Genomic DNA, 24,769 nt, shown 5'->3' on the forward strand with positions numbered 1-24,769 from the left:
GAACCGCAAGAGCGATTCGAGATCAGCCGCCTGAGTCAGCCAACGCAGTTCATATAGAGGAGCTGCACTTGCTGTAATGACGACACAGCTGTTTACGACAACAATCACGTGTGTTTTTTTCACGCCTTCAGTTCCACGAATGCTCACAAATCTGTATTTTTATAACAGTTAAAGCTCTTTTTATGTAGTCGCGATGTTATATTGTGTCATGTTCATCAAAATAAAATTTATAAAAATGCAGACCCCACTGGTATTTAAATAATTTATGCTTATGTTGAACTTTATTCTTGTACAAACAGATGTTGTAAGCCTCAGTTCCACTCATGCTTGGGCCAGGTGTGGCCCATGTCTGTAATTCAGATCCGGTCCACTATGTGGATCTGGGCCTTTAACACGGCCGTGTGAAAAACTGTGGCACAGTAAACAAATACAGCGAGTGATGAATTCACAGAGGTTAAAGGAAGTAAATTAATATGAAGCCATCACGTACGGTAAACACGAAAGTCATACAAACATTCGGGTGAGGCAAATGTGATGTGAAAGATAATACTTTATCACAAAACATTGATGCTCTGCCAGCTTTGGACAACCAGATATTCCAGTTACTGCACGCTGCACTAGCAAAACAAAATAAGGATAATAAAACGGATACATGGCTGCGAGCAGCAATAACAGGGTTAAGCGCATCAAGCATACACTACACACATATGATCCAAACCAGGGTTCCCCAAACTCGGTCCAAGATTTAAACCACTTTAGCATGAAGTTAAATGTGCTCTTAGAGGTTCAAACCTACAGCGCTCGGCCACAAACTTGATATTAAAGCTTGCCCAAAACAATAATGTACCAAAAACAAAAGTATTTATAAAACTCATCCTGATTCACCTTTATTTGGTATTATTCTCTTCAGACAAGATCCAAACATTCAATGACAGACAGAAGTGATTTCAATAAATAGTTACTTTCAATAAATCTTACACCATATTTATATACACCGTTAGAAAGTTTAGGATCACGTAACTGAAATGTTGGTCAAATTCTTTCAGTATGTTGTCCAATATGAGCTTTTTTACAAGATGCTAAACTGATTTATTATACACTAGTCAACATTTGAAGTGGATCAAAACCTTTCATAAAAGTTGTCCCAAAACCAATACTTTATACCCGTTTTTGTCTTAGGACAACTTTTTTGATCCACTTCAAATATTGACTAGTATATTATGATTATAAAAAATATATATTCACAACAGTCCCATTGTTATATTTGGGTTTGCTAAGTGAACGTAAACTTTTGAACGGTACAATAAATTAATCTATACAATGGAAAAAAAACTATAAGTTTAGACAGACAAAAAGGTTTTAAAACTGCCTAATTTGATAAGTACTGTGAAACATATGTTGATATGACTTACTGATCACATTTTTTTTCAGTGTACGTTAAAAAATTTGTAAAATAATGTTTTAATAATGTTAAATAATGTTGCTTTAAAAATTGCTGTATGGGTGCTGTGATGCTCCTTAATACTTGATGCATTTTAGATGATTCTTGAAAAAATGGTGACTTGTTTTTCTTTGTTCGTCATTTTTTCCCGGATATCTGTAGCTGTTATAATCGCCTTTGTTCTTGCGTACTTGATGGCCGATCTTAAGACCTTTGCAGGTGACGACTAACAAATCTCCCAGTCCATCAACGAAGAATTCTACAGGCAAAATAAAGATGAGAAAATTACATCTTTTTTATGGAACACAAGAAGATATAATCTGCATTAAAGTTGAGGATCTCAGTTTTGTAGAATTAATTAAAGAAATGTTACCAACAATGAAAATTACCCCATAATTTAGTCATAAGCAAATAAAGTGAGTGGATCCTCCATCAGAAAAAATTCACTGGAGTAGATCAGTGTTTCCCAACCCGTTTTGATTTGTAAAAAATCCCACGGCACACCACTAAGCTTTAAAATTACAGAACTGCACAAACGTGTGTTGCTACAAATACTATAAACTGGATATTACATTAAGGGTCAGTTTCCCAGACGGGGTTTAGATTAATACAGGACTAGGTGATGACCATTCACTTAAATACCAGCTTGTCAAGTCACCGTAAAGTATGTGATCACACAGCCAAACCAAACTGATCATCAGCTATGCTATGATACTTTGTTTCGAGTGGTTTAAACAAATGATTGAATTTAATTAAAGGACAAGTTCGGTTTTTTACACTTAAAGCCCTGTTTTCAGATTGTTTATGATGAAATAGAACGGTTTTGACTGAAATTTCGACATATGCGGCTGCCCCGAGAATTTTCGGGTGTGTGTTGTTTCACCTCCCACCTCTACAATGTGTGTATAGGTGCACTGGAACAATCCTTCATAAAATATATTAAACTTTCGTTTACAAAGACGTGAAACTTAATGCATTTTAGGAAGGATTGTTCCAGTGCACCTATACACCCATTGTAGAGGTAGGAGGTGAAACAACAAACACGCGAAAATTCCAAGGGCAGCCGCAAATGTCGCAATTTCAGTCAAAAACGTTCTATTTCATCATAAACAATCTGAAAACTGGGCTTTAAGTGTAAAAAACCAAACTTGTCCTTTAATAGACTCAGTCAAGAGGAATTTATTTGAGGAAGCAGTTAAAGTCAAGGCAAAATTTAGTTTAATTTATTAGTGCACTTCCTTAAGTCAAATGGATTTGATTGAAGGCGCTATAAAAAGCTGTGTTCTCACATACTTTACTGTGACTTGACAAGCTGGTATTTAAGTGAATGTTCATCATTTGTTTGCATGTCAACAAATTACAGATACACCTACACTATGTTGTTAACACGCAAACAATTATCTGATGTTTATGCTTTGGCTGGCCTAAAACTGCCTCAGATGCAGCTGTTCCAGTGACAGACAAAATATAGCCTATATTAATTTGCTAATCAAAAATGAACACTGTAAAAAGTTAAAACAACTTGGTTTTGCAAGTCAATTCAACCTACTATTTTAAGGTTTGACTTGTAAAAAGTTGGCATAGCTTATAAAATCAAATTGAAATAATTTAACTTAATTTTTTAAAGTTAAATTAACATAAAAATGCTATGTATTTTTTACAGTGAGTTAATGCTATCCGAGCTTGAGCATTTATTTAGAAAATGATTTCACAAAATCCAAGCCAAAAAAAACCATTTAATCTGGAAAGGCAAGTTATTCATCTAAACAATAGCACAGAGCAGGAGGCTGAATAGGTGTCCGTACATGTTAAAGTAACATAAACAGTTATTTACACGATGCACAATAGCATACAGAACATACCTAGGAGGCTAAATATGCTAAATTAATCCGACAAGCCAAATCAAGTTCAGAAAGTTCCCGAAGTCAGTCCGCATCACTGAATTCCTTGACTAACATAAATACAGGAGTAGCATAGAGCGGACTTTCACGGCTGTAGATGGTAATGGTTTCTCTTGGTTCATATTAAATCATTTTGACATATTACACTCTTAGAAAGGATTTACACATCTTTGTGCGTTAAGCTTTTAACACATTATGTGTCATTTTTTGTTGATTTTGTGTTAAAATAAAACACGTTGTGTTAAAAGTAACACAAAATGTGTTGTTTCTATAATAACACAGAGATGTGTGGATTCCAGGACAACGTATATAGTGTGTTGTCCCGGAATCAACACTAATGTGTTGTTTTTAACACATCCATTCTAAGGGTGAAGTCGCACCTGACTATAAGTTCCTGGACCCGCCAAAATATAAAAAAGTGTTGTCTCAGCCTCAGACGTCACGGTCACAGATTGTTGGCTAAATGTCTGATGTTTTATCGTACACTTTCCTGGAAACCCTGTGAGAATGTCAAAGTCATTTTGATTGGTTGAAATAAACCGGATTTCCAGGAGACGAGAGTGTCGCGACTAGTTTCGGTCCCTGGAAAACAAAGCTCTGATGTTCCATTGAGGAAGAGAATTTCTGTTCACATGGATAATAATTACCAGTTAACATGATCGGTTAAACATTGGATTCTCAAAAATATGCAAAGTTCGCAGCATAGACTCTCTAAAAGATGTCCAAGGGTTTTGCTTGAGGCAGTTAGTGGAGTCAAAAAGTTTGGTTCTCCTGAATTGCTTGTAGGTGTTAATGCTGAAACTAGGGATGTTAACAATTAATCGATCTTCGATCTAAGAATTAAATCGATAAAACTTAACGATTGTCGAAAAAGCAAGCACGGAAAGCGAGGTGAACAACTATAAAAATAACACTTGATGATAATGAAACTTTTATTTTGTCATGGACGCACAGACTTTTATGCGACTGTGCAGAGTGCCCATATGAGGCAGAGTTTGCTGTGTCTATTAGTCATTATATTACATTAAATATTAAGATTAAAGATTGAATTGATAATTTTTTTATCAAAACACCAACTACATTGACTCATTTTACACTCCCACTAGCATGTTATTTAAACAAAATAAAATATTTTATTTCGCGTGAGGAAGCTTTCGTTTTTACGCACACTTTCATGTCATTGGCTATATGCCACTCCAGTAAAGGCTTATTGCACTATTACTGTTAACGATTATTAGATTGATTGATCGTTAAATTAAACAATCATCGAATATGGGAAATTGCATGAATTGACATCCCTACTTGAAACAGATGTTTACTGGGAGCGTCTCATTGGTGTGGCTGTTGATGAAGTGCACAACTATCATGGTAAGTAATGTTGTTTATTTAGATGCTATTCGGTTGCGGCTGGTTATTTCAATAACTGACTTATTATTGAATGGGGAGTTATTGTGGAGAGTCCGAAACGTGACGCTACATGAAACAAACAGTGATTGGTTGTTTGACATGTCGGTCAAACAGCCTCGTGGGCGGGCTTTGTCCACAAAAAGCAGCGAAAAACACCAGACCTTCAGTATTGAAGGTCTCACTACGCGAGATTAAAAAAAAGTGTGGGTGAATAGACATGGACCACAGGCCACAAAACTTCTGATATCACTTCATCTTAAAAAAAAAGATTTTGACAGTTTTTTGCCCAAATCACTTTGAAATCCACATACCAGTGTGAGCCACCCGTTTGAGAAACGGGTCAAATGCGACTTTTCGCACGGCATCCGTACGGGCCAAAAAGAAGTTGACAACTCCGTCGGCGTAGAAGCATCCATTAAATCCCGGCAGGGGTGCGTAAGTACCTCTGATACGCGTGATGCAGCCGCCTTCCTCGCTGTTTCCTTCTTCATAGTGCAATTTAAAGGAAAAATGATTTCCATCAACTTCACCACCGACCTAAGGAAATCAGCAGAGATATATAACTTTGCAAACACGCAAAACAAAATGTCAACCTGTTCGTAAGACTTATGTCAATATAGCAGCAGACATACCACATCTAATTCAGGAACGGCTTCCATAATCTCCAAAAATCTCTCTATACGCGTCTCATTCAGAAACAGAAAATCATCATCCACCCATAAGAAGTATTTGGTTGTGACTTGTGACACTGCCAGATTTCTGCCAGCAAACCAGCCCTTCAACAATAGTGAAGTCGAGCAGTTATTGAATGCATTGTAAATGTAATAGTAAAGTAAACCACAGTGTTGTGTTACCTGTGCTGGAGGCATAATGTATTGCTCAATGTTATCACCAACAACCTTTTCTGGGTTAAGACTGTCATCTGCTACAATGATCTTTATGTTTGGGTAGTTCACACGAACACTCTGGATGAGAACATTTAATTCTTCATATCTCAAGAATGCCTTAACCAGTACAGTCACCTGAGAGTTTATATCTACAGAGAGAAATAATGATGTGTTTATGTAAATTATGAGAGAATTATGTTCACAACAGACACTGGAGTTGCAATTGTTCTTAGTATAAATATATTAATAACATGATAGCACTCACCTTTCCCTGGGTTATAAAGAATAGGAACTGATAGACGACTGATCTCAATGGGGAATATGACCTCATGGTTCTCATAAGAAAAGTAAGCTATGGACAAAAACACATTAAATTAATTCCTATACCTAATTATTAATCAAACTCTCTTTAAAAAAATCTCTTTACTGACTGCAAATATTTGACAGAGACATTGTAAGGTTTTTATACTTGCTTTAAAGGTTCTTCACTGCAGTGACATAATTACATTTTTATAATCTAACAAAACCTTTTTCCACTACAAGAAAAAGCCAAAGAAATCCTTTAAACCTGGTTTGACCTAAAGAAAGCTACATTTACAACTCACTCCACACACAAAACAACAAAGTTTAAACAGTAACAGTATGCTAGATGTGTCAGACATCATTTAAGGCCCATTGAAACATGCCACTTTTATGATTTGTGGTGACCTAATTTCAACTGAAACAGGAAGTTAGGAACTATCCCCTAGACCTTTCTAAAAGAAACAATAGCATTTTGTTTATGGCATAGTCCAGCAAGGCCACATTTTACAGCTTGTGAGATTCATATTTATATAAAATGAAAGCCTAACAGCATCTTGATTTAGATCTAAACTGTTTCTACAGCATAAAACAGTGATAGACATCTAATCGTTTTGGCAGTTTGATTTCTTCCACAGTGCTTTTATAAAACATTGTTTACATGATTAATCTTAACAGGTCAGACATGTTTCGTGTTGGATCGGAGCACCCTGTATATGTGTGCGTTGTATCAGCTTGTGTGACACTATCAGACGCAATATCAGACTTCCTTCTCCCAAATGGAAAGCAAATTTACATTGGCGGCGTCCGAAAACTTAGCGATTGTTGCCTCGCTGTCTCATTGCCCCGCCCGGAGTCACTCATTTAACATGGAAGAACGATTGTCACCCGAAGCTATGCCACTTATTTCTTATAGAACTTATAAGTTCTTATGTCTATGTCTAATAGATAGGAATAAAATGGGCCTCGCTTGGAAGAGTGTCAGTGAGGACATTGGGCAACCTGGTAAGTTGTAAATACACATTTCACTTTTGAGTCACGTGACGTTTATCGACCAGCGGCATTCCCACTGTTTTTTAAAGCAACACCAAAGAGGTTTTATTACCTTAAAATAACGTTTCCAAAAAAGTTTCAGTCGTTCATCCACTCGAAACAGGGTCTTTAGATGTGTTCAAATTCGCTTTGCAGCTCTCTATTGGCCAAAACCGCACTAAAGAAGTTTCCAACCGTCGGGTCGCGGACCTGTAGTTCGAGTGAAAACTACAAAAACTTGCTTTACGGCAGACCTTCAATCCAATCAGAGCCAGCTTTGCTGCAGTAGGCTTAATTATTTACGACAGTGGTAATGGACAATTCCGCTTCCAACCTGTAGGGGGAGCAAAGAGCAAAAACTCTTTATTGCTGCTCTTAACTATTTTCCCCCTATAATAAGGTGACCAAATACAAACCGGTAACTCTCTCAATGAATGCACGATCAACATCAGCCATCTTGCAAACAGACAACCGCATAGCACTTGATCCTCCCACAAGAAGCAGATTTCGCATCTGACGCGTGTCAAATGCTTGCTTTTTCCACGTTTCTACTTCGCTCTAGACGCGCGAATGCATTCAAAAAGTTCAAGCGGCAAACTAGACGCGGTTTTGATGCCTCAAACGTGGCTGGTGTAAACCCACGGTCATAAGCCCCTATTTTCCTGTATGCGTTAGAGTTCCGTGGGGGTAAAAATGACCACAGAAATTAATAGAGTGATTATAAAAAATATATACATTTTTAATCATACAAATAATATATCTCTTTTTTGTTTACTTCCCATCCATATAGGGCTGGGCGGTATGACGGTATATTCCGTAAAATGTCAGACGTAACAGATTTTTCTATTCCGTCTATTCCGCGGAATGCAAATAAGTGGGCGTGGCCAACTCTGCCCTCACGCATGTTAGACATAGTGTGACAGAGAAGCATGTAAAATAATTCACTTATAAAAAATGAACGAGTTATTTCTGTAATTTTTATAATAACTGCCAGTGAATCCACCGCGGGTCTCGCAGCGAGACTCTCGCTCGCTCTTTCTTTCTCTCTCTCTCTCTCTCTTTCTCTCTCTCTCTCCCTCTCTCTCTCTCTCTCTCTCTCTCTCTCTCTCTCTCTCTTTCTCTCTCTCTCTCTCTCTCTCTCTCTCCCTCTCTCTCTCTCCCTCTCTCTCTCTCTGTCTGTGCTCATGCAGCAGCCGGCCGGTCTCTCGCGTCACGTGCAGAGGTCTCTCTACTGTAGGTACGCGCAAGGAGCTGTGACGCCAAATAAAGAGTTCTTCTCGCACATAATGCTAATAGTTGTAAAGTTTTCTCAACTTTAAGCAAGCCACGACAAACTCGCGTTTATATCAGTGACACGTGCACTGCTGGAGCGATGTAGTTTGACGCGCCATTTGCTTATACAAACATAGCCTATTTGATCGGAAAGACGAGAAAGAGACGCAAATGTTAAGGTCTAATAGAAAGTAAAGGGTGTCAACTCAAGACCTTAAAACAGACTTCATGATCATCACATCCATGGCCGTAGCTACCATTGAGGACACCGAGGTCATGTCCTCGGTAGTTTTTTCTTGAAGTTTCGATTCATTTTGATATGAAAATAGCCGACGAGACAATCCTTGCATCTACGGACCATCACGTGCAGTGATGGAAATAACGGCGTTATATATAAACATCGTTTCCTTACAGCGTTACTGACATTAAAATGCTGCGCATTTGTATAATTAATCTCACTGAAGCGAGTAAACTTTCATCATTAGACAGGCAATGTTTTCTCTTGCGTGTGTTGAGGGGTGGGAAACACATAACTGATTGGCCTGTGTATGTTAGAGGGGGTGGGACAACCACATAATCAATGATGATTGGCTGAATTTCCATCATAAGCCAACAAGAAGCAGGATTAGCTCATACACTATATACATGCACAGTCCGAGCTGTGTCGTGTTCCCAACTTGTTGATGACTTTGTCGCTAGATTTAGCAACTTAAAAAAGCAAAAAAGGACAAATCTAGCGATCTTTTCTGTCGTGGTTGGAGACTGACGCGAGAGCATGTATTATTCTCTACACTCAACGAGCAGCAGGTGCTGCTAGACTAACACAGTCTCACCCCATGTCGTCAATATTTGACGACACTTGACCATTCGTCAATATGTGACGCGGAGGGTATTCCTTTCGCGTCATTTTTTGACGAACTGGGGACTTCAATACTATTACATCCGTTGCATTCTCTTCTCCTATTTTCTTACCATTTTCGCGTCGGTTTAGGGTTAGATTACGCAAAATTAAACAGTGTACGCCAAATTAAACAGTGTACGTGAAATTAAACAGTTGTCACCTGGCGTTGGGGTTAGAAACAGTTGTCACCTGGCGTTGGGGTTAGAGTTAGGTTTGGGTAGGGATGTCTTTATGTAAATCTAACCCTAAACCGACGCGAAAATGGTAAGAAAATAGGAGAAGAGAATGCAACGGACGTAATAGTATTGAAGTCCCCAGTTCGTCAAAAAATGACGCGAAAGGTATACCCTCCGCGTCACATATTGACGAATGGTCAAGTGTCGTCAAATATTGACGACATGGGGTGAGACTGGGTTGGCTAGACAATCACAAGCAGCCCGGTTCTCACGTGCAGTCCGCCCAAGTCCCTCACCTCCGCAACGACAGAGCGATGGAAGTACAACAAGCTCAAAGGTAGCGGTCGCAAACACAAAGAATAAGCACTGCTTCTATACAAGATTAGTATGCAAGAATGTTTGTGTAACATGCAACGTAAGAAAGAGTCTCTCCACGTCTGTAAGTCTAATCTAATAAAGCAAATGAAAATGAAAAGGCTGTAACAAACTTAACTATCATTTGGAAAGCCAGCAAAAGATGAGCAGAGTAGAAGGGAAGATGAGAAAGTTAAAGGTTATGCAGCAAATAGCCTACAATATAAGATGCAATACGGCTACCAATGAGATTAAAACCTACACTACTGCTCAAAAGTTTAAGGTCACTTAACTAAAATGTTAACTATGGTCTTAAAATCATTAAATCTGAAGGCTTATGGTTAAACGCTTGAAATTACTTTTGTAGACAAAATATAGCTAGAGTGAGTGGCAAATTTCTGTACATTTTTTATAATAAAAAACAATATAAACTGAAAAACATTTATACCGTGAAATATTCCGTTCCGTGAAATAAAATGACTCATTCCGTGGAAAAGATTTTTGGCCATTCCGCCCACCCCTACATCCATACATTAATGCTGTGTTTTGGGAGATATGAAGAACTTTTGTACCTGTTTACCAATAAATTTCTCAACTACACCATTAGTTTGCTTGTAAAATATAATTTTTTATGAAAAATGCACATAAATTATGATCTAAATTTGATTTAAATTGTTTTTAGGTATTGATGTAGATGTAATGTGTTGAATTGGGCCATCTTGTGTTTAGAAAGCATAAAATGAGTTTAGGAAATAAATCATTTCAACCAGCAGAGGCCCAGGACCCATTCATTTCACTGGATGTGGGCAACTTCTCACATTACTACTTTAGTGATACATTTTGTGAATTTATGTATATATAAACATTAGAAAGGGCATAAAAAATAAATATGATTTCAAATAGTAGAATTTTTGGTCGTTTTTTATGCATTCGAAATTTCTGTTTTTACAAAAATGCCACAGAAATTTGACTCAGGGCATGCCATTCAAATAGAACTAACATATGTGTGAAGGTAAATAAAGACATTATTACGCCGTAAAATCCTCTGAATGTGATTTACCCTACACAAGTGGTTTCAATGAAGCACAAGTCAAATACATTATCGCTGTACATATATTGTAGTATAACAGCATCAGTCAGATCCAAGCAGAATGCATTTAATTCCTGCATGTGACAATCAGAGAATACATTTTGCTTAAAAAATTACTCAAGGGCTGGAAATGTACTTTCGGTGAGTGTTTGAAACCATCGCAGGAAGACCAGGTGCGAATGTGTGTTGTCCTACCGGCATCAACCATGACAGCCGCCTTTGATCGCACTTATAACCTAAAATTACCTTACACACATTTCCCTAAATTTTGCAACACAAATTTACTGTAGGACAGGTTCTTCCCATCTCACATGCACAAACCTGCCATGTCACGTTTGTAATCGTCTAATATCACTGTCTGGTTTTGGGTTAAGTGGAGTATTTTATTGGATTTGCAACTAAAATGCTTTGTTAGGGTAATCTCTGCTTATCACTCATGTGTTTAACTGTTTATCTAGCTTCAAGTTCCAGTTCAGTAATTTGGAAAGCAGAGACAAAACCATTCAAATACCTGCAGGGGATTTTCACGGTGACTAAAGAACACACAACCAATTTGTTCACAGACAAAAGGATCTGGATAAAAAGATCTGTCATTGCTTTTAAATGTTCATGTCATTCAAAAAATGCATGACTTTCATTATTTACTAAATAAGATATTTTGAAAAATGTCTCAGTGGCTTTGTGTCTAAACAATGAGGGTCATTGGAGGCCAATGTTGTTTGGTCCGTTACAAACGTTCTTCAAAATATATTTGACCCAAAAATCCCTGTGTAATAAATAATTGAGAAAAATACTTCTGAATCCAAGGTTGCCCATCAATGGCTGGTGACTGTTGTAAACTACTGACATTAAAATAGTCCAAAACATACATGCTTACCAAGATCTTCAGTCTTGATGTGGTAGATGGTGCTGGTGTAGGTCACTCTGCTCAGCAGGTCATTGATCTGTTCAAGGCTGTCGGATGTTATTCTCAGAAATCCCTCATTCTGGCCAAAAACAATCTCATCCTCCTTAACATTTGTTACAGACAGCAGACCTTTCTGTACCTTCAGTGACACCTGAACAAGTTTGACACAGCATGAGCTCTTTTAAAAACTTTCATTCATGACTCAACAGACCTACAATAAGAGACACATGGCATTTAAAACAGAAATTAGAAGATAACTAGAACAGTGGTTCTCAAACTGGGGGCCGGGGCCCCCAGGGGGGCCGCGAGATGGTGCCAGGGGGGCCCCAGTTTGTTGACATTTTATAAAATACATTAATTTATCATGAATTCTGTGTAGTTACACCTAAAAAATTAGGCTACTAACCAACAGCACTACTTTGTATAATTTAAAATGTTTTGTTTAATTAAAATTTTAAGTTTAAAGGAACAGTATGTAGGATTGTGGCCAAAACTGGTATTGCAATCACTAAACTTGTGGCTAAAACTGGTACTGCAATCACACAACTTGTGGCCAATACACAAAATCACAACATAAACATCAGTTGAGGGCTGCAACTCCACTTTTTAAATGACAATATCCTGGCCATACCACTGTTGTCAGTGTTATAAGTATTTGGAATGAAAATTATTTCTTAATGTCTAGTGACATATCAGGGCCATTTTGTGATTTATTGATGTACATTTCTTACATACTGTTCCTTTAAGAACTGGTTTTGTCATAAATTTTCTTTGGGGGGCCGCGATGGAATGTGCCGTACACAAGGGGGGCCGCATGTTGAAAAAGTTTGAGAACCACTGAACTTGAAGATTCAGAAAACTAGAAGATTCTAAGCGGGTCCCCATAAAATTGTTTATCTCTCCTTTCTTGTTACATACATACACTCTAAAAATGCTGGGTTATTTTCAACCCAGCGTTGGGTCAAAAAGGTACGAGCCCAGCAGCTGGATTAAAATTAAACCAGAAAATGTTTATAATTGACTCAACATAGGGTTAAAACAACTCAGCATTTTGGGTTGAAACAACCCAGCATGGTATTAATTAAAACCTAGCAGGCTGGGCTATTTTTGACCCAACACTGGGTTGAAAATAACAAACATTTTTATTGTACTGTATCATTCACCATGTATATAAGGTTTTTATCTTTCTCACTACAGTGCCCTTTATCTCACTCACTGGGGTTTTGTATAAGGCAACCTTCTCTGTAAAAATGACGATGAAACAAGATTTATTGTAAAAGCTACACGTCAATTTGAATTGGAAATATTTCTCTTCAGATATCCACCGTTACTCTTAGTAAAGTCAATGATTTAAGCTCGGAAACAATACTGTATGTTGTCATCATAATATCACACGTATACACACTTAATACTTATTATTATTGTTTTAACCCATGATTGGGTCAATATTGGACAGAACCCAGATGTAAGATTTAATTTTAATCCATTGCAGTGTTATGTCCAATATTTACCAACTCAGCATTTTTTTTGAGTGTAGTATTAGGAATGGGGTCCCTCCTAAAAGGTTTATCATATTTGGGGATACTTGGCACCAAAAAGCTTGAAAACCCCTGATTTTAATTACATGTCACCTTTGTTTGATAGTTGTAAGGGTTTAAACATCAAAGACAGGAAGGAAAGACAGCAGATCCTATTACACAAGCACACTCTAATAAATCATGGGATATTTTCATTACATTGTTAGGTCAAAAAAGAATGAATCCAACTGCTGGGTTGTAATTTAACCTATGGTGTGTTTGGTGTGTTGACCTATTAATGCATGGATTTGAAAGAAGGGAAGAACATAATTCGAACACACCAAACCAATAGATTGTGACACGCCTTTCATGTAAAGAGATAACTCCCTTTTTAATGCAAAGGATATCGTCCCTTTTATTCCTCCTTTTTTTTGACATGCATTCCGTGTCACTCTATGACGCTTAGAGTTTCCCCTTTCAGCGTTCAGGTTGCTTCAGTTGTATGGCTTTTGTATCAAATAAAGATGCCTTTAATGCTTTGCTTGTATTTTTTTATATATATTTTCATTAAAAAAAAATACTTTTCAAAGGTGGAACTTTAAATCTGAAAATGATGCTTGTGGTTTCCCCCTGGAAAATCTCTCACTGCTTTTGACTAAATAAATTTTCTACCTGTAATAAAATATATATGAAGAGTTTGGTTCCAAAACGCAATAAATCCATTTTGACTAATTTTGGTAAAAACGTGTTTTCTACTATTCAAGAAAGTGACAAGATAAAAAACAATATTTTCTGTTACAAACTTTCACATAGCATCTTTAGGTTATAAAAACATAAAAATTCAAATCTATAATTCTATTTTCAAAGATTATTATAAAGACTGATTATTTTTTCCACAAAATGCAATAAATCCATGATAAGGTTTTTTCAAAATGCTATAAATCTATTAAATCAATATATAAATGTGCATTCATCTTTGTCGTGTTATATTCATTTAGTTGACTAGTCGTATACACTGATTTAAAAAAATAAACATTAATGGCATTAAAACACTTACTTTGTCATATTACCGTATTTTTCGGTCTATAAGCCGCGTTTTATTCATAACTTGGCTGGTGCTGCGTTTTATAATCAGGAGCGCCTTGAAAGTCAGTATGAAATAATTTTGACATGAGGCAAGAGACCGTCTACAGCCGCGAGAGTCCACCATATGCTGGTTCTGTATTTATGTAATTCAATGGATTCTGTAATGTGGAATGACGAGTATGCGAACTTCACGCTATAGTTGGCTTGTTCGGTTAATTTAGCCTATTTAACCTTCCAGGTAAGTTCTGTATGCTATGGTTTATTGTTTTATAAGTGCTAATATTACTTTAACATAAAGACATCTATTCAGCCTGCTGTTCTGTCTGCTATTGTTTAGTTGAATAACTTGCCTTTCCAGATTAAATGTCTGTTCTTCACCTTGGATCTTGTTATTATTTTGTCTTAATGACGCATTTTTGAATGATGCGGCTTATACTCCGGTGCGGTTTATAATCTGGAAAATATGGAAAGAACACTGACATTGCTGCTGTTATACTTGGGACATCTTCACTGAACTTTTTGACAGCGATCAGCTGTAAAATGTTTTGGTCCTGCTCGATTTTCGTTAGCTTTGTGTAAAATAATGTAAAGTTTTTCATAAGATCCCCTGGGGTCAATGTGTTAGCATGACAGAAGCTTAAAAACCACCACAGGTTTACCAATGCCATCAAAGTATTATTTTGAGTTTGTTTGTTGATCACGAAGTACAAAGTAGATGAGGAAAACTAGGGTCGTTTCTCAATGTCAAGTATACTTTCTTGGCAGGACTAGTCCTTACAATTCACTTCCTTCAGAGGCTAGGCAAGGCTCCTCTCAAGCTTTTGGAAAAAACTAAATGGAACAGGCTAGCGAGTGCATGTCATTGTGTCAATGACAGGTGTGTGCTTTCGGCGCTGCGCGCATAGGATTGTGGGTGATTTCAGCGCGCGAAGAGCGCAAAGGATACACATATGCATCCTTTCCTGTATATGGGATATTTCTCGAACGAAGGACTTAGTCCTTGGCTGAAACTTCGAGGATCCTCAATATTGGAACAGTCCTTCGACGGACGTCGATGACATAGCATCCTCGAAATTCTGTCTTCTTGGGATCCTTCCTTGGCATTGAGAAACGGCTTAGGATTCTGTGTATATTCAACTTGCTGCCATTGTTGTTTACAATGCGTGGAATGGTGCGCTGTGATTTGTTGAGCGGATTTATTGCATTCTGCAGAAGAGTGCCATTTATCGGGTTTTGGGGAAAAAAGTAAGAAAAGATGACAGAATAACACAGAGGATATTGAATTTTGCATAAAATTAAGAAATTACTTTTTAATACTGACCAGATACAATACTGATTTTGGCGGTAACTTTTATTTAATGGAACCAAACTCTTCATATATTTTTTGCATCAAATATAAACGTTTTAATCTAACCCAACGGCTGGATTTGATCCTTTTTGGCCCAACACTAGATTGAAAATAACCCAGCATGTTGAATCAAATGAGAAATATGAAAATATATCAAAGTGACCCTCCACCATCCAAAAGCTGTATGAGCCAAACAAACCTTGTGAATTGTTCGGTTTTGTGTTTGCAGAGCTAGACCTTCAACAATGATAATGTCTTAGATTAATACATAGAGAAATATATAATGTGATATATTATTAATAGTCAATATTTAAACTGTGTCACTCTGTAACCTCATAGAAATGTGCTTTCCCATCATTATAAATCGAAAAGTGTAGCATCAGAAATCCGACTCACCAGGAATGAGCGTTTTATTTAATGGAGTGACTCTGAATCCTCTGATGGGATACTGGAGCGGAGTATTGGCAGGGGCAAGAACAAGAACATCATTTTGTTTACCCATCCTGGGGAAGGCACATAAGGACAATTATTTTAATGAATGACTTTAATCTGTCTGCAATGAAAATGTGATGTTTAGTGTTAACTGCTTGTCAACAAAAATGCAGAACCTGATCTGGTGTTGTCTGTATTCTTCTGCTCGATGTTTCTGAAGATCTTCTAGTTCATCCTTGGACACATAACGGTTTGCTGGCTCAGTGTTTTGGCAGGTACAGGACATAGAATTGTCATTAGGGAACGGCCCTATACTGAGAAAATGAGAAGAAATTCTTGTTAAACAACGACTGACATTTACATTTATACATTAGGCAGATGTTTTAATCCAAAGTGACTCACAAATGAGAGAGCATTAAAGCTTTAGCTATTACAATTATTAAATGATCATTTGATTGCAGTTATTTGACCTATAACCGATTATTTCATATAACCACAATATGGAAACCTTTAGAAAACGCTTAGGTTACTCACGTAACCACGGTTCCCTGAAATAACGGGAACGAAGCATTGCGTCAGTTAGCTGACGCTATGGGGGAAACTCCTGTTTACTCCGTGACTGAAGCCTATTGGTTAACGTCTGTAGAAAATACAGACCAATGACGTTTGAGCCCGTGCAGGCGTGGCACACGTCCTTATATAAGCCAGAGGAAATACGTCAAGACCTCATTATTATTCGACTGAAGCGGGCTGCTGAATAACACTCGCTGCGTAGACGTTTGTAGCACAGCCAGCGACGCAATGCTTCGTTCCCGTTATTTCAGGGAACCGGGGTTACGTGAGTAACCTAAGTGTTCCCTTTCAATACGGTTCACTTCGCATTGCGTCAGTTAGCTGGGGGAACGTAATCCCATCCCGCCGTGCATACACAACGGGCTGAGGTGCCCTTACCGGAGAGACACTGCATGTGGCCCTATATCCAGCGTGTACATAGCTCTAGCGAGCGTAAGTGAAAGCACCATATATGAGACAGTTAATACGCAGACAGTGAAGTTTCTAAACGCACCATGATGCATATATAACAGAGCACGAGACGGCGGGTTCCCTGAGCATGCCGCGAGCTGTGCATGATTTATTAATAGATAGCCATGATGGTGAGCTCGCAGTGCACCGTGAAGGCATACAGAAACGCATTCGCGTGAACATTAAGCCGATAAGACCTGTGCTTGTAAGGCAGGGACATCCAGGCTATAAAATCTGACAAACGTAGACGGCGAGGACCAGCCGGCCGCATTACAAATGTCAAAAATAGAAGTCCCCGTAGACCAAGCCCACGATGAAGCCATACCACGCGTGAGTGAGCTTTCAAACCGACTGGACAATGTTCATTTAGGGAGGCGTAAGCTAAAGCAATGGCTTTGACGATCCATTTAGATAGCCTCTGTTTAGTGAGCGGCATACCTAAAGAGTGTTGCGCGAAGCTTATGAACAGCTGATCTGACTTGCGGTATGAGGCAGAACGGTCCGTGTATATTATTAGCGCTCTGACGGGGCAAAGCGTGTTCGGGGTTTGTTCGCCGTCCGCCGGTGGGAGGGCGAGAAGTGAAACCACCTGAACTCTATATGGCGTGGTCAAAACTTTAGGAATGTATCCCGCTCTCGGTCTAAGGATCACTTTGCTATCGTTAGGACCGAATTCCAGACACGATGGGTCAATTGAAAATGCATGTAAATCGCCCACTTGTTTAACCGATGCCAACGCCAGGAGGAGAGTGGTTTTAAACAAGAGAGCGTGCAGGTCAGCCTGCTCGAGGGGCTTGAAAGGGGGACCGCGCATCGCTTTCAGAACCGTGGACAGATCCCAAGACGGGACCATGTTAGGTCGCGGTGGGTTTAGTCTGCGAGCGCCTCTGAGAAATGTAATGACAAGGTCATGTTTTCCCACGGTGTGACCGGCGATAAGGGCGTGATTAGCCGTTATTGCCGCCACATACACTTTAAGCATCGAGGGCGCACGACCGCTGTCCAGCATTTCCTGTAGAAAGGAGAGAATATGCTCCACTTCACAGGTGTTTGGGTTTAAGTTTTTCGTCGTGCACCAATCAGAAAAAATAGACCACTTTTGAGCGTAAAGGCGCCTGGTAGATAGGGCCCTAGCTTCTGATAGAGTATTGAACACTCGTCCTGAAAGGCGTGATGGTTGCCGTTCAGAAACCAAACGTGTAGATTCCATAGCTCTGGCTGTGGATGCCATATTGTCCCTCTCGCCTGAGATAGGAGGTCTTTCCTCAGCGGTATTGGCCATGGTGCTGATGTTATCAGCTGCCATAGGTCGGGGAGCCACGGTTGATTGTGCCAAAGCGGGGCGATCAGAATTATCGCGCATTTCGTCTCTCTTATCCTCTGCAGGACCTGTGGTAACAGAGCCACTAGAGGAAAAGCATATAGAAGACACGCCAGCCATGCTTGCGACAGGGCATCGTGGTGCGTTAATGTCGAGCCCTGTATTCGTTACCTATAATAATATATTATAATAAAGCGTTGGCTGTATTAAATAATAAGAGCAAGTATGCAGGTTCAAAATCTGAAAATTGGGCTTACTGCCAAGTTGAGCGATGTGGCAGAATCTGAAATTACTGTGAATCTGAGTTATTGGCATGAAGAAAGGGTATATTGCAAGGTAATTGAAATAAAACAGAAATGTATAAATTCATAAACTAGATGGTACATTTGAGTGTTTGAAATATGAATTGTTTGGTTTTGTATAATGATGCTGCATCATGCATTTAGAGTCTTTGCTTGCATTCTAACTTCTAAGGGGTTGTGCACACCAAAACTTCAACAAAGAACAACGATTGCCAGCTGTTTTCAGCTGAGTGCCAGCTTTCTTCAGCTGAGTGCTTTGGTAGCTGTTACACTTCAGCTGTGAGCCGGTTGGTTGCTGTGGTAATGTCCCGCCCCTCCTCCACTGTGATTGGACGGCCGTGTGAGAACTGACATTGACCCACTGAGCTTTTCACCCAAAGTTGAATCTCTTTCATCTCTCGACGCTCAGCACAGAGCGCAGAAAAACCGCAGAGCGCGGAAAAAATCGGCTAGTTGCTGGCTTATTTAAAAAACGCAGAGCTTCCATTGGAAACAATTGAAAACATGCACCAGCGTAAAAATTTTGGTGTGCAAGTGTTTAGTCTGTTTTCAACAGGTTGGGACCAACATGGTTGCATTCTTGGGAGAGGCTGAGGTGACAAAACCATTTTCTTTTGTCCTTGGCTTGGAAGATGGTGATCTGTGCCGACAAGCCTTTATTGTTTTTGTCAGACAGTCACTCCAGCAATACACCCTCCTTGGTGCTGTTGACCAGTGGTGTAGTGCAGGGTATACACAGGTATACGGAGTATACCCACTTCTCTATTTGATAACATGGGGTATGCCCACTTCTAATAAAAAAAATGGGGCATAAATTAAGAGTATACCCACTTCTCCAGGGACCACTACACCTCTGCTGTTGACATGTTTTAAACATGTTTAATGGTTTGGACATTAATTTTCTCAAGCAGTGCGCTCCACTGTGGGTGTTTTTGCAGCCTGTTGTCTACAAACTCCCAAGAACTGAATCCCCTTCTGCGTAATTATTTGTCATGCTAAGGCAGTGTTCTTCACTCCCAACCCTGTAGAGCCGGTGCCCTGCAGAGTTTAGCTCCAACCTTAATCAAACACACCTGCAAGCTAATCAATGTCTTCGGCTGCGTCCGAAACCGCATACTGTATAGTAGGTACTGAATTAGATGAAGTACCTACTTACTTGGCATTAAAACAGTAGGTACTGTATAGTATGAATCCCGGTAGTATGAATGAGATTCGGACGTACTACATCCGCCATGTTGCTACATCACGTGACATACGTCGTCATCACGTCATGTCATTTCAGCGCGAAAACAACCGCATGCCTCGTCGTCTTCGTTGGATAACTCCTCTCCCGGGGCATCATGGGATAGTGAAGCGTCCATCGTATGCACACTGCAAAATCTAACCGGAAATAATAGGTCATCCGGGTACTTTTCGCATACTGTTTTTCGAATACTCTGTATTCGGACATACTACTCGCCTCGCCTACTGCTTTTCGCGTACTATATAGTATGTAGGCTGTTTCGGACGCAGCATTCATGATCATTTGAAAATCACAGGTAGGTGTGTTTGATTAAGGTTGGAGCTAAACTATGCAGGGCACTGGCTCTCCAGGATTGGAAGTGAAGAACACTGTGCTAAGGTGTGCAACTTTGTGTTGATCTTATTTGTTACATTAACCATTTCTTATTACGCAGTTTTCTAAAATGCTAGATTCTGATTGGCCAGTCGTGACATTCTACTACTGCTCAAAACTAAAAACCCAGATGCAGCAAATCATTTTGACAGGTAGAGTTTAATATTACACAAAAATATCAATGTCTATTAATAACATATCAGACATTAAATTTACAAATGATTAAACCAATGTGTTATTGACATTTGTCCTGAAGACACTGTCTGGGCTTATTCCTGCGATACAACCTGCTGCCAATACATTATCCCTTACTTGTACAACTTGTTTTAACTTGATCTAATTGTAATGTTAACTGGGCATCTGTCATTTTAGATTATGAGATATAAAATATACTAATATATTTTGATATATCAATAATTGGATTATTTGTGTTGGGCGATGTATTCTTTTATTGTTCATAGGCAATAAATATGCTTTCTCAATTGAATCTATGCTTTGTTATTTATAGACACCACAATGAAAGCTCCTCTCTAAGCCCACATTGTGGTAAGCACACAGCTTATTGTAACCATTGAATTCCGTTGTATTTGTTTTTCCTACTAGTGATGTCAGTGGTTACAATCAGCTGTGTGCTTATAATCATTTCTCAAAATATCTTCTTTTGTGTTCATCAGAAAAAAATTAATTCATACAGGTTTAAAACAACATGAGGATGAGAAAATTATGACAAGACTTTTTTATTTTTGGGTGAACGATCCCTTTAAGTTGGAGTAATGAATTTGTAAATTCATTTTGAGCAGGAAATAGAAGATGGGATTAATATCCATTTAGCCAAGAATTATCAGTGTAAATGGAACAGTTTTAACAAATCAGCTTTCCGATCAGAGAAGTGACCTGTGTAAAAAGGCCCAACAATGTCTGCTGGAATGTTAAAAAAATTTTCATTGTTAAATAATATGAAATTAATATAGTAAAAGGAAATTCTGAATATGTAACTTATGCAATGGTGATAAAATTGGCAAAATAATTAGGAAAATGAAAAAACATGTTCGTTTTTTTCGGTATTTGGCCTTAGACTGAGTTTTTTTTATTCCGCTTCGGCAGAGATGACGGTTTCCATTGAATTTCAAAAGATTTGTTTTTTATACTTTGGAACTCAATGGTCTCAATGATTATCATCATTTATCAAAATATCTTTATTTTTCTTACACAACACAGGGCTCAACATAAAGGAGTGCCCGATAGCCCGAGGCCAGGGTAAGAGACGATCGGGCAGTAAACAGTGTTTGCAAAATTGTGGACACGATTGTGTGTGTTGCGTGTTATGTCAGCTGGTAGAGCAAAGAGACGTTGAGACTGCAGTGTCGTGCGCAATCTAATTATAAGGCCAAATCAAAACGTAATTATTAAACATAATTATGTTTTAATAACATTGGAAGCAAACATGTACTTGGGTAAAACACGATGAGGTAAAGCAAACAATTCAAGAGCCTTTTTCATTGGAACAAGCAAGCAACTACCGTAAACAAAATCTTGAAGATCATGAGAAAAGCTGAGAAAATTATTTCAAATATGTGACACTGAAATCTTTTTTTTTTACGTTTGTTTGTTAGTGCCAGTGAAAATGTTGGCAGGGCAAATAAAAACCTGAACCACTTGTATAAAAATACATTTGTGTTGAGCCCTGATACAGATCTAAAATAACAACAACAGGGTAAGTAGATTATAAGTACAGAATTCCCGATGATAATGAAGCAAAGAACAATATGTGAACAAATTTTTATGGTAAACGAAAAGTAATGGAGCTCAAAGTAAACAGCATAAGCATTTATATTTTATTTTTATTTTACTACATATATTGTTAGCAATGCTAAATAAAGTTAAACTGTGGGAAGTTCAGCGTTTATGATTGGTCTGGTATGCGGAGCTAAAATATTAATACAATTAAAATTATTCATTTTTTTAAATAAAATAAAATCCTATTCATTTTTTATACTTTTATATGAGAGTTAAACATTTAGGGTACATCAAACATTTAGTCCATTTAGCTAATATCATTACCTTTTTTGTATTTCAATTAGCTCTCTCTATACAACAGACGGCAACACAAGAAATTAACTACTGTATCATCTGCGGGATAGATTTACTTACTTTGGTTTGGGGTGACTTTGGGTCTCTGGTTCGCTGTTGCAACTTGTGGCTTTGGAGAAGCTTTTGTAAGGGAGAAAATGTCCATAAAATTTACATTTAGTTTATCATTCATAACCAAATCCAAGTTAAAGATAGTACAGAGCAGTTTCAAATATCATTTAGCAACAAATTTATGTGACCTCAATTCCCATTTTCCACAGCACACTTTTATGAATTTGTTTGGAAAATACAGAAAAAACACATTGGGGCATGTGGTTGGGTTAAACATTGACAAACCCAAGCCCTGGTTTAGGCTGTGGTTGTATACTGTTTGTGACGCTGACTGTAAAAACCAGGCTCACATTGTTTTTTTCTGATGTGTTCATAAAATTGTCATACATACCCTTACAAAAATTAACCATGGTTTTACTACAGTTAAAAAACATGGTTACTGTAGCAAAACCATGGTAACCACAAAATAACCATGGTTTTGACAAAAAAAACATAGTTATAGGCCTACCATATGGTTAGTGTAGTAAACCCATCGTTTTGCTGATAGTAATCACACCAAAAAAAACATGGTTACTACACTTACCACAATAAAACCATGGTTAATTTTCGTAAGGGTGCAAAGAGAGTGTCTATTGTTAACGACTGAAGCATTTAACAATTACACATTTATATATCTGTCATGCGTTTTAATATAAAGCGAGTTACAGTGCATTCTAGCAATACATTTTCAAACTCGAACCAACTGCGTTTCTAACACAATGCCAATTTATCAGCAGGAAGTTCTGTAAAATCAAGGAAATTGTAACAAAAACAGGGAAGAAAATAAATGTATGTCATAGCCTACCCGAGTATCTGCCTAGATGTTTCACTCCAGAAATCGTTTTTTATGTAATAAACGGCAAACAGGAAGAATGCCATGAAGAGAACTGCACTGAATAAACTCCGCTGGTTTCGACACATGATGAAGAAATGCATCTACGTGAATACAAAAAGCGATTTCGGTTTATACTACGTCGAAATTAAACCATCTTAACGTGTTGTTTACATTGCAATTAACTCTTAACCTATTCTTAACATTTTATAATCGCCATTTCAGCATCGCAGTGAAACTTCAATGAAACCTGTGGCTGCTGTTACCTGAGGAAGAGATGCACGTGAACGCATAGGGAGTGGCAGCGACCCTCAATTCCATGTATTGCGTTCTCGTGAGACTGGTTGCCAGGCAATTTTAATGATAATAATCTAAATCTTTTAGATTTAGAAATATGTATTCCCCTGTTGTGCTTTTTGTTCAACGAAAATACATTAAAGTAAGGGGGTAAAAAGAAATTCAATATAAAAAAATTGGGAGAACTAATGGGCAGATCCAGGGCAGATCACACAGAACGCGAGGCGGACCACTGCCTTTATTTGATTAAATTCAGAAACAGGGGTGGTGCGCTGCATTTTTTACATTGCCAGGCAATCGAGTCGGCAGTCCTGTCAGTAAAGAGCTGTCCTGTTATTCCGTTATTATTCTGGAAACTTTGGTTTGCTGTTAACTATAGCAGAAACTTTAATAAAAGTGCTCTTCTGACCTTGATGGAGGGTGAGAGGTGCAAAAACACGCAGGAGACGTCAAAGCAGTGGCGCCCCCAGAACATTTTAATAGGGGTGGCTAGAGGTGGCACCAAAAACAAACAAAAAAATCTGTGTAATGTGTGTTTATTTTATACTTGTTTGTTTTTGTTTCGTTGCAACATGATTTTAAAGCCGGAGTCCATAAGTTTTTTTCATTTAAAAATATTCCAAAATCAATTTGTCACATGTCTCCATGAAATAGCTTTTTGAAAAACATTAATTATAGAAATTCAACATTACAGTATAATTAAAATATATCAATTATATATCATTTTTCCACATTTATTAGGCTATGGAAAATAACAACTTTTAATTTAAATTAAGTTTAAATTTCACATTATAATAAATGTCATATTTACCTGTGGCCTTCCTATCTGTCTAACAGATAGGAAATATACAGAAATTGAATAAAGTTATCAGTCTGCCTTGAACAAAATTAAATTAAATTAAATATAGATTAATCATTAAAGCTAAATTTTTATTTTATTACCAACTAGCCTACTGTGACTTTAAGATCTCTTTAAGCATGGAAAAAAATCAATTCTGGTGTGTGTGTGTGTGTGTGTGTGTGTGTGTGTGTGTGTGTGTGTGTGTGTGTGTGTGTGTGTGTGTGTGTGTGTGTGTGTGTGTGTGTGTGTGTGTGTGTGTGTGTGTGTGTGTGTGTGTGTGTGTGTGTGTGTGTGTGTGTGTGTGTG

At 38.1% G+C, this 24,769-nt stretch overlaps 1 protein-coding gene across 1 annotated transcript; it reads right to left on the reverse strand.

Annotated features, from left to right (window-relative positions):
- Positions 1–861: 861 nt before the first annotated feature.
- LOC129434328 (beta-1,4 N-acetylgalactosaminyltransferase 2) lies at positions 862–23,780 on the reverse strand. The gene is made up of 12 exons (XM_073868473.1): positions 23,592–23,780; positions 23,299–23,429; positions 22,464–22,523; positions 16,228–16,365; positions 16,016–16,122; positions 15,819–15,856; positions 11,639–11,819; positions 5,902–5,988; positions 5,604–5,785; positions 5,382–5,525; positions 5,061–5,286; positions 862–1,700 (listed from the first exon to the last, which is right to left on the reverse strand). The coding sequence occupies exons 1-12, from the start codon at positions 23,616–23,618 to the stop codon at positions 1,519–1,521; spliced, it is 1,503 nt and encodes a 500-aa protein (XP_073724574.1). The 5' UTR covers positions 23,619–23,780; the 3' UTR covers positions 862–1,518.
- Positions 23,781–24,769: the final 989 nt, after the last annotated feature.

The sequence above is a fragment of the Misgurnus anguillicaudatus genome, chromosome 6, assembly GCF_027580225.2.
Source record: "Misgurnus anguillicaudatus chromosome 6, ASM2758022v2, whole genome shotgun sequence".
Classification (NCBI taxonomy): Eukaryota; Metazoa; Chordata; class Actinopteri; order Cypriniformes; family Cobitidae; genus Misgurnus; species Misgurnus anguillicaudatus.

Excerpts from the sequence above, each read along its gene's own strand:
- LOC129434328 (XM_073868473.1), bottom strand. The coding sequence starts at position 23,618 with ATGCGTTCACGTGCATCTCTTCCTCAG. Across the intron at positions 5,989-11,638 it reads CATCAAGACTGAAGATCTTG|CTTACTTTTCTTATGAGAAC; the intron begins GTAAGCATGTAT and ends TTTTGTCCATAG. Across the intron at positions 5,786-5,901 it reads TCTTTATAACCCAGGGAAAG|ATATAAACTCTCAGGTGACT; the intron begins GTGAGTGCTATC and ends TTCTCTCTGTAG.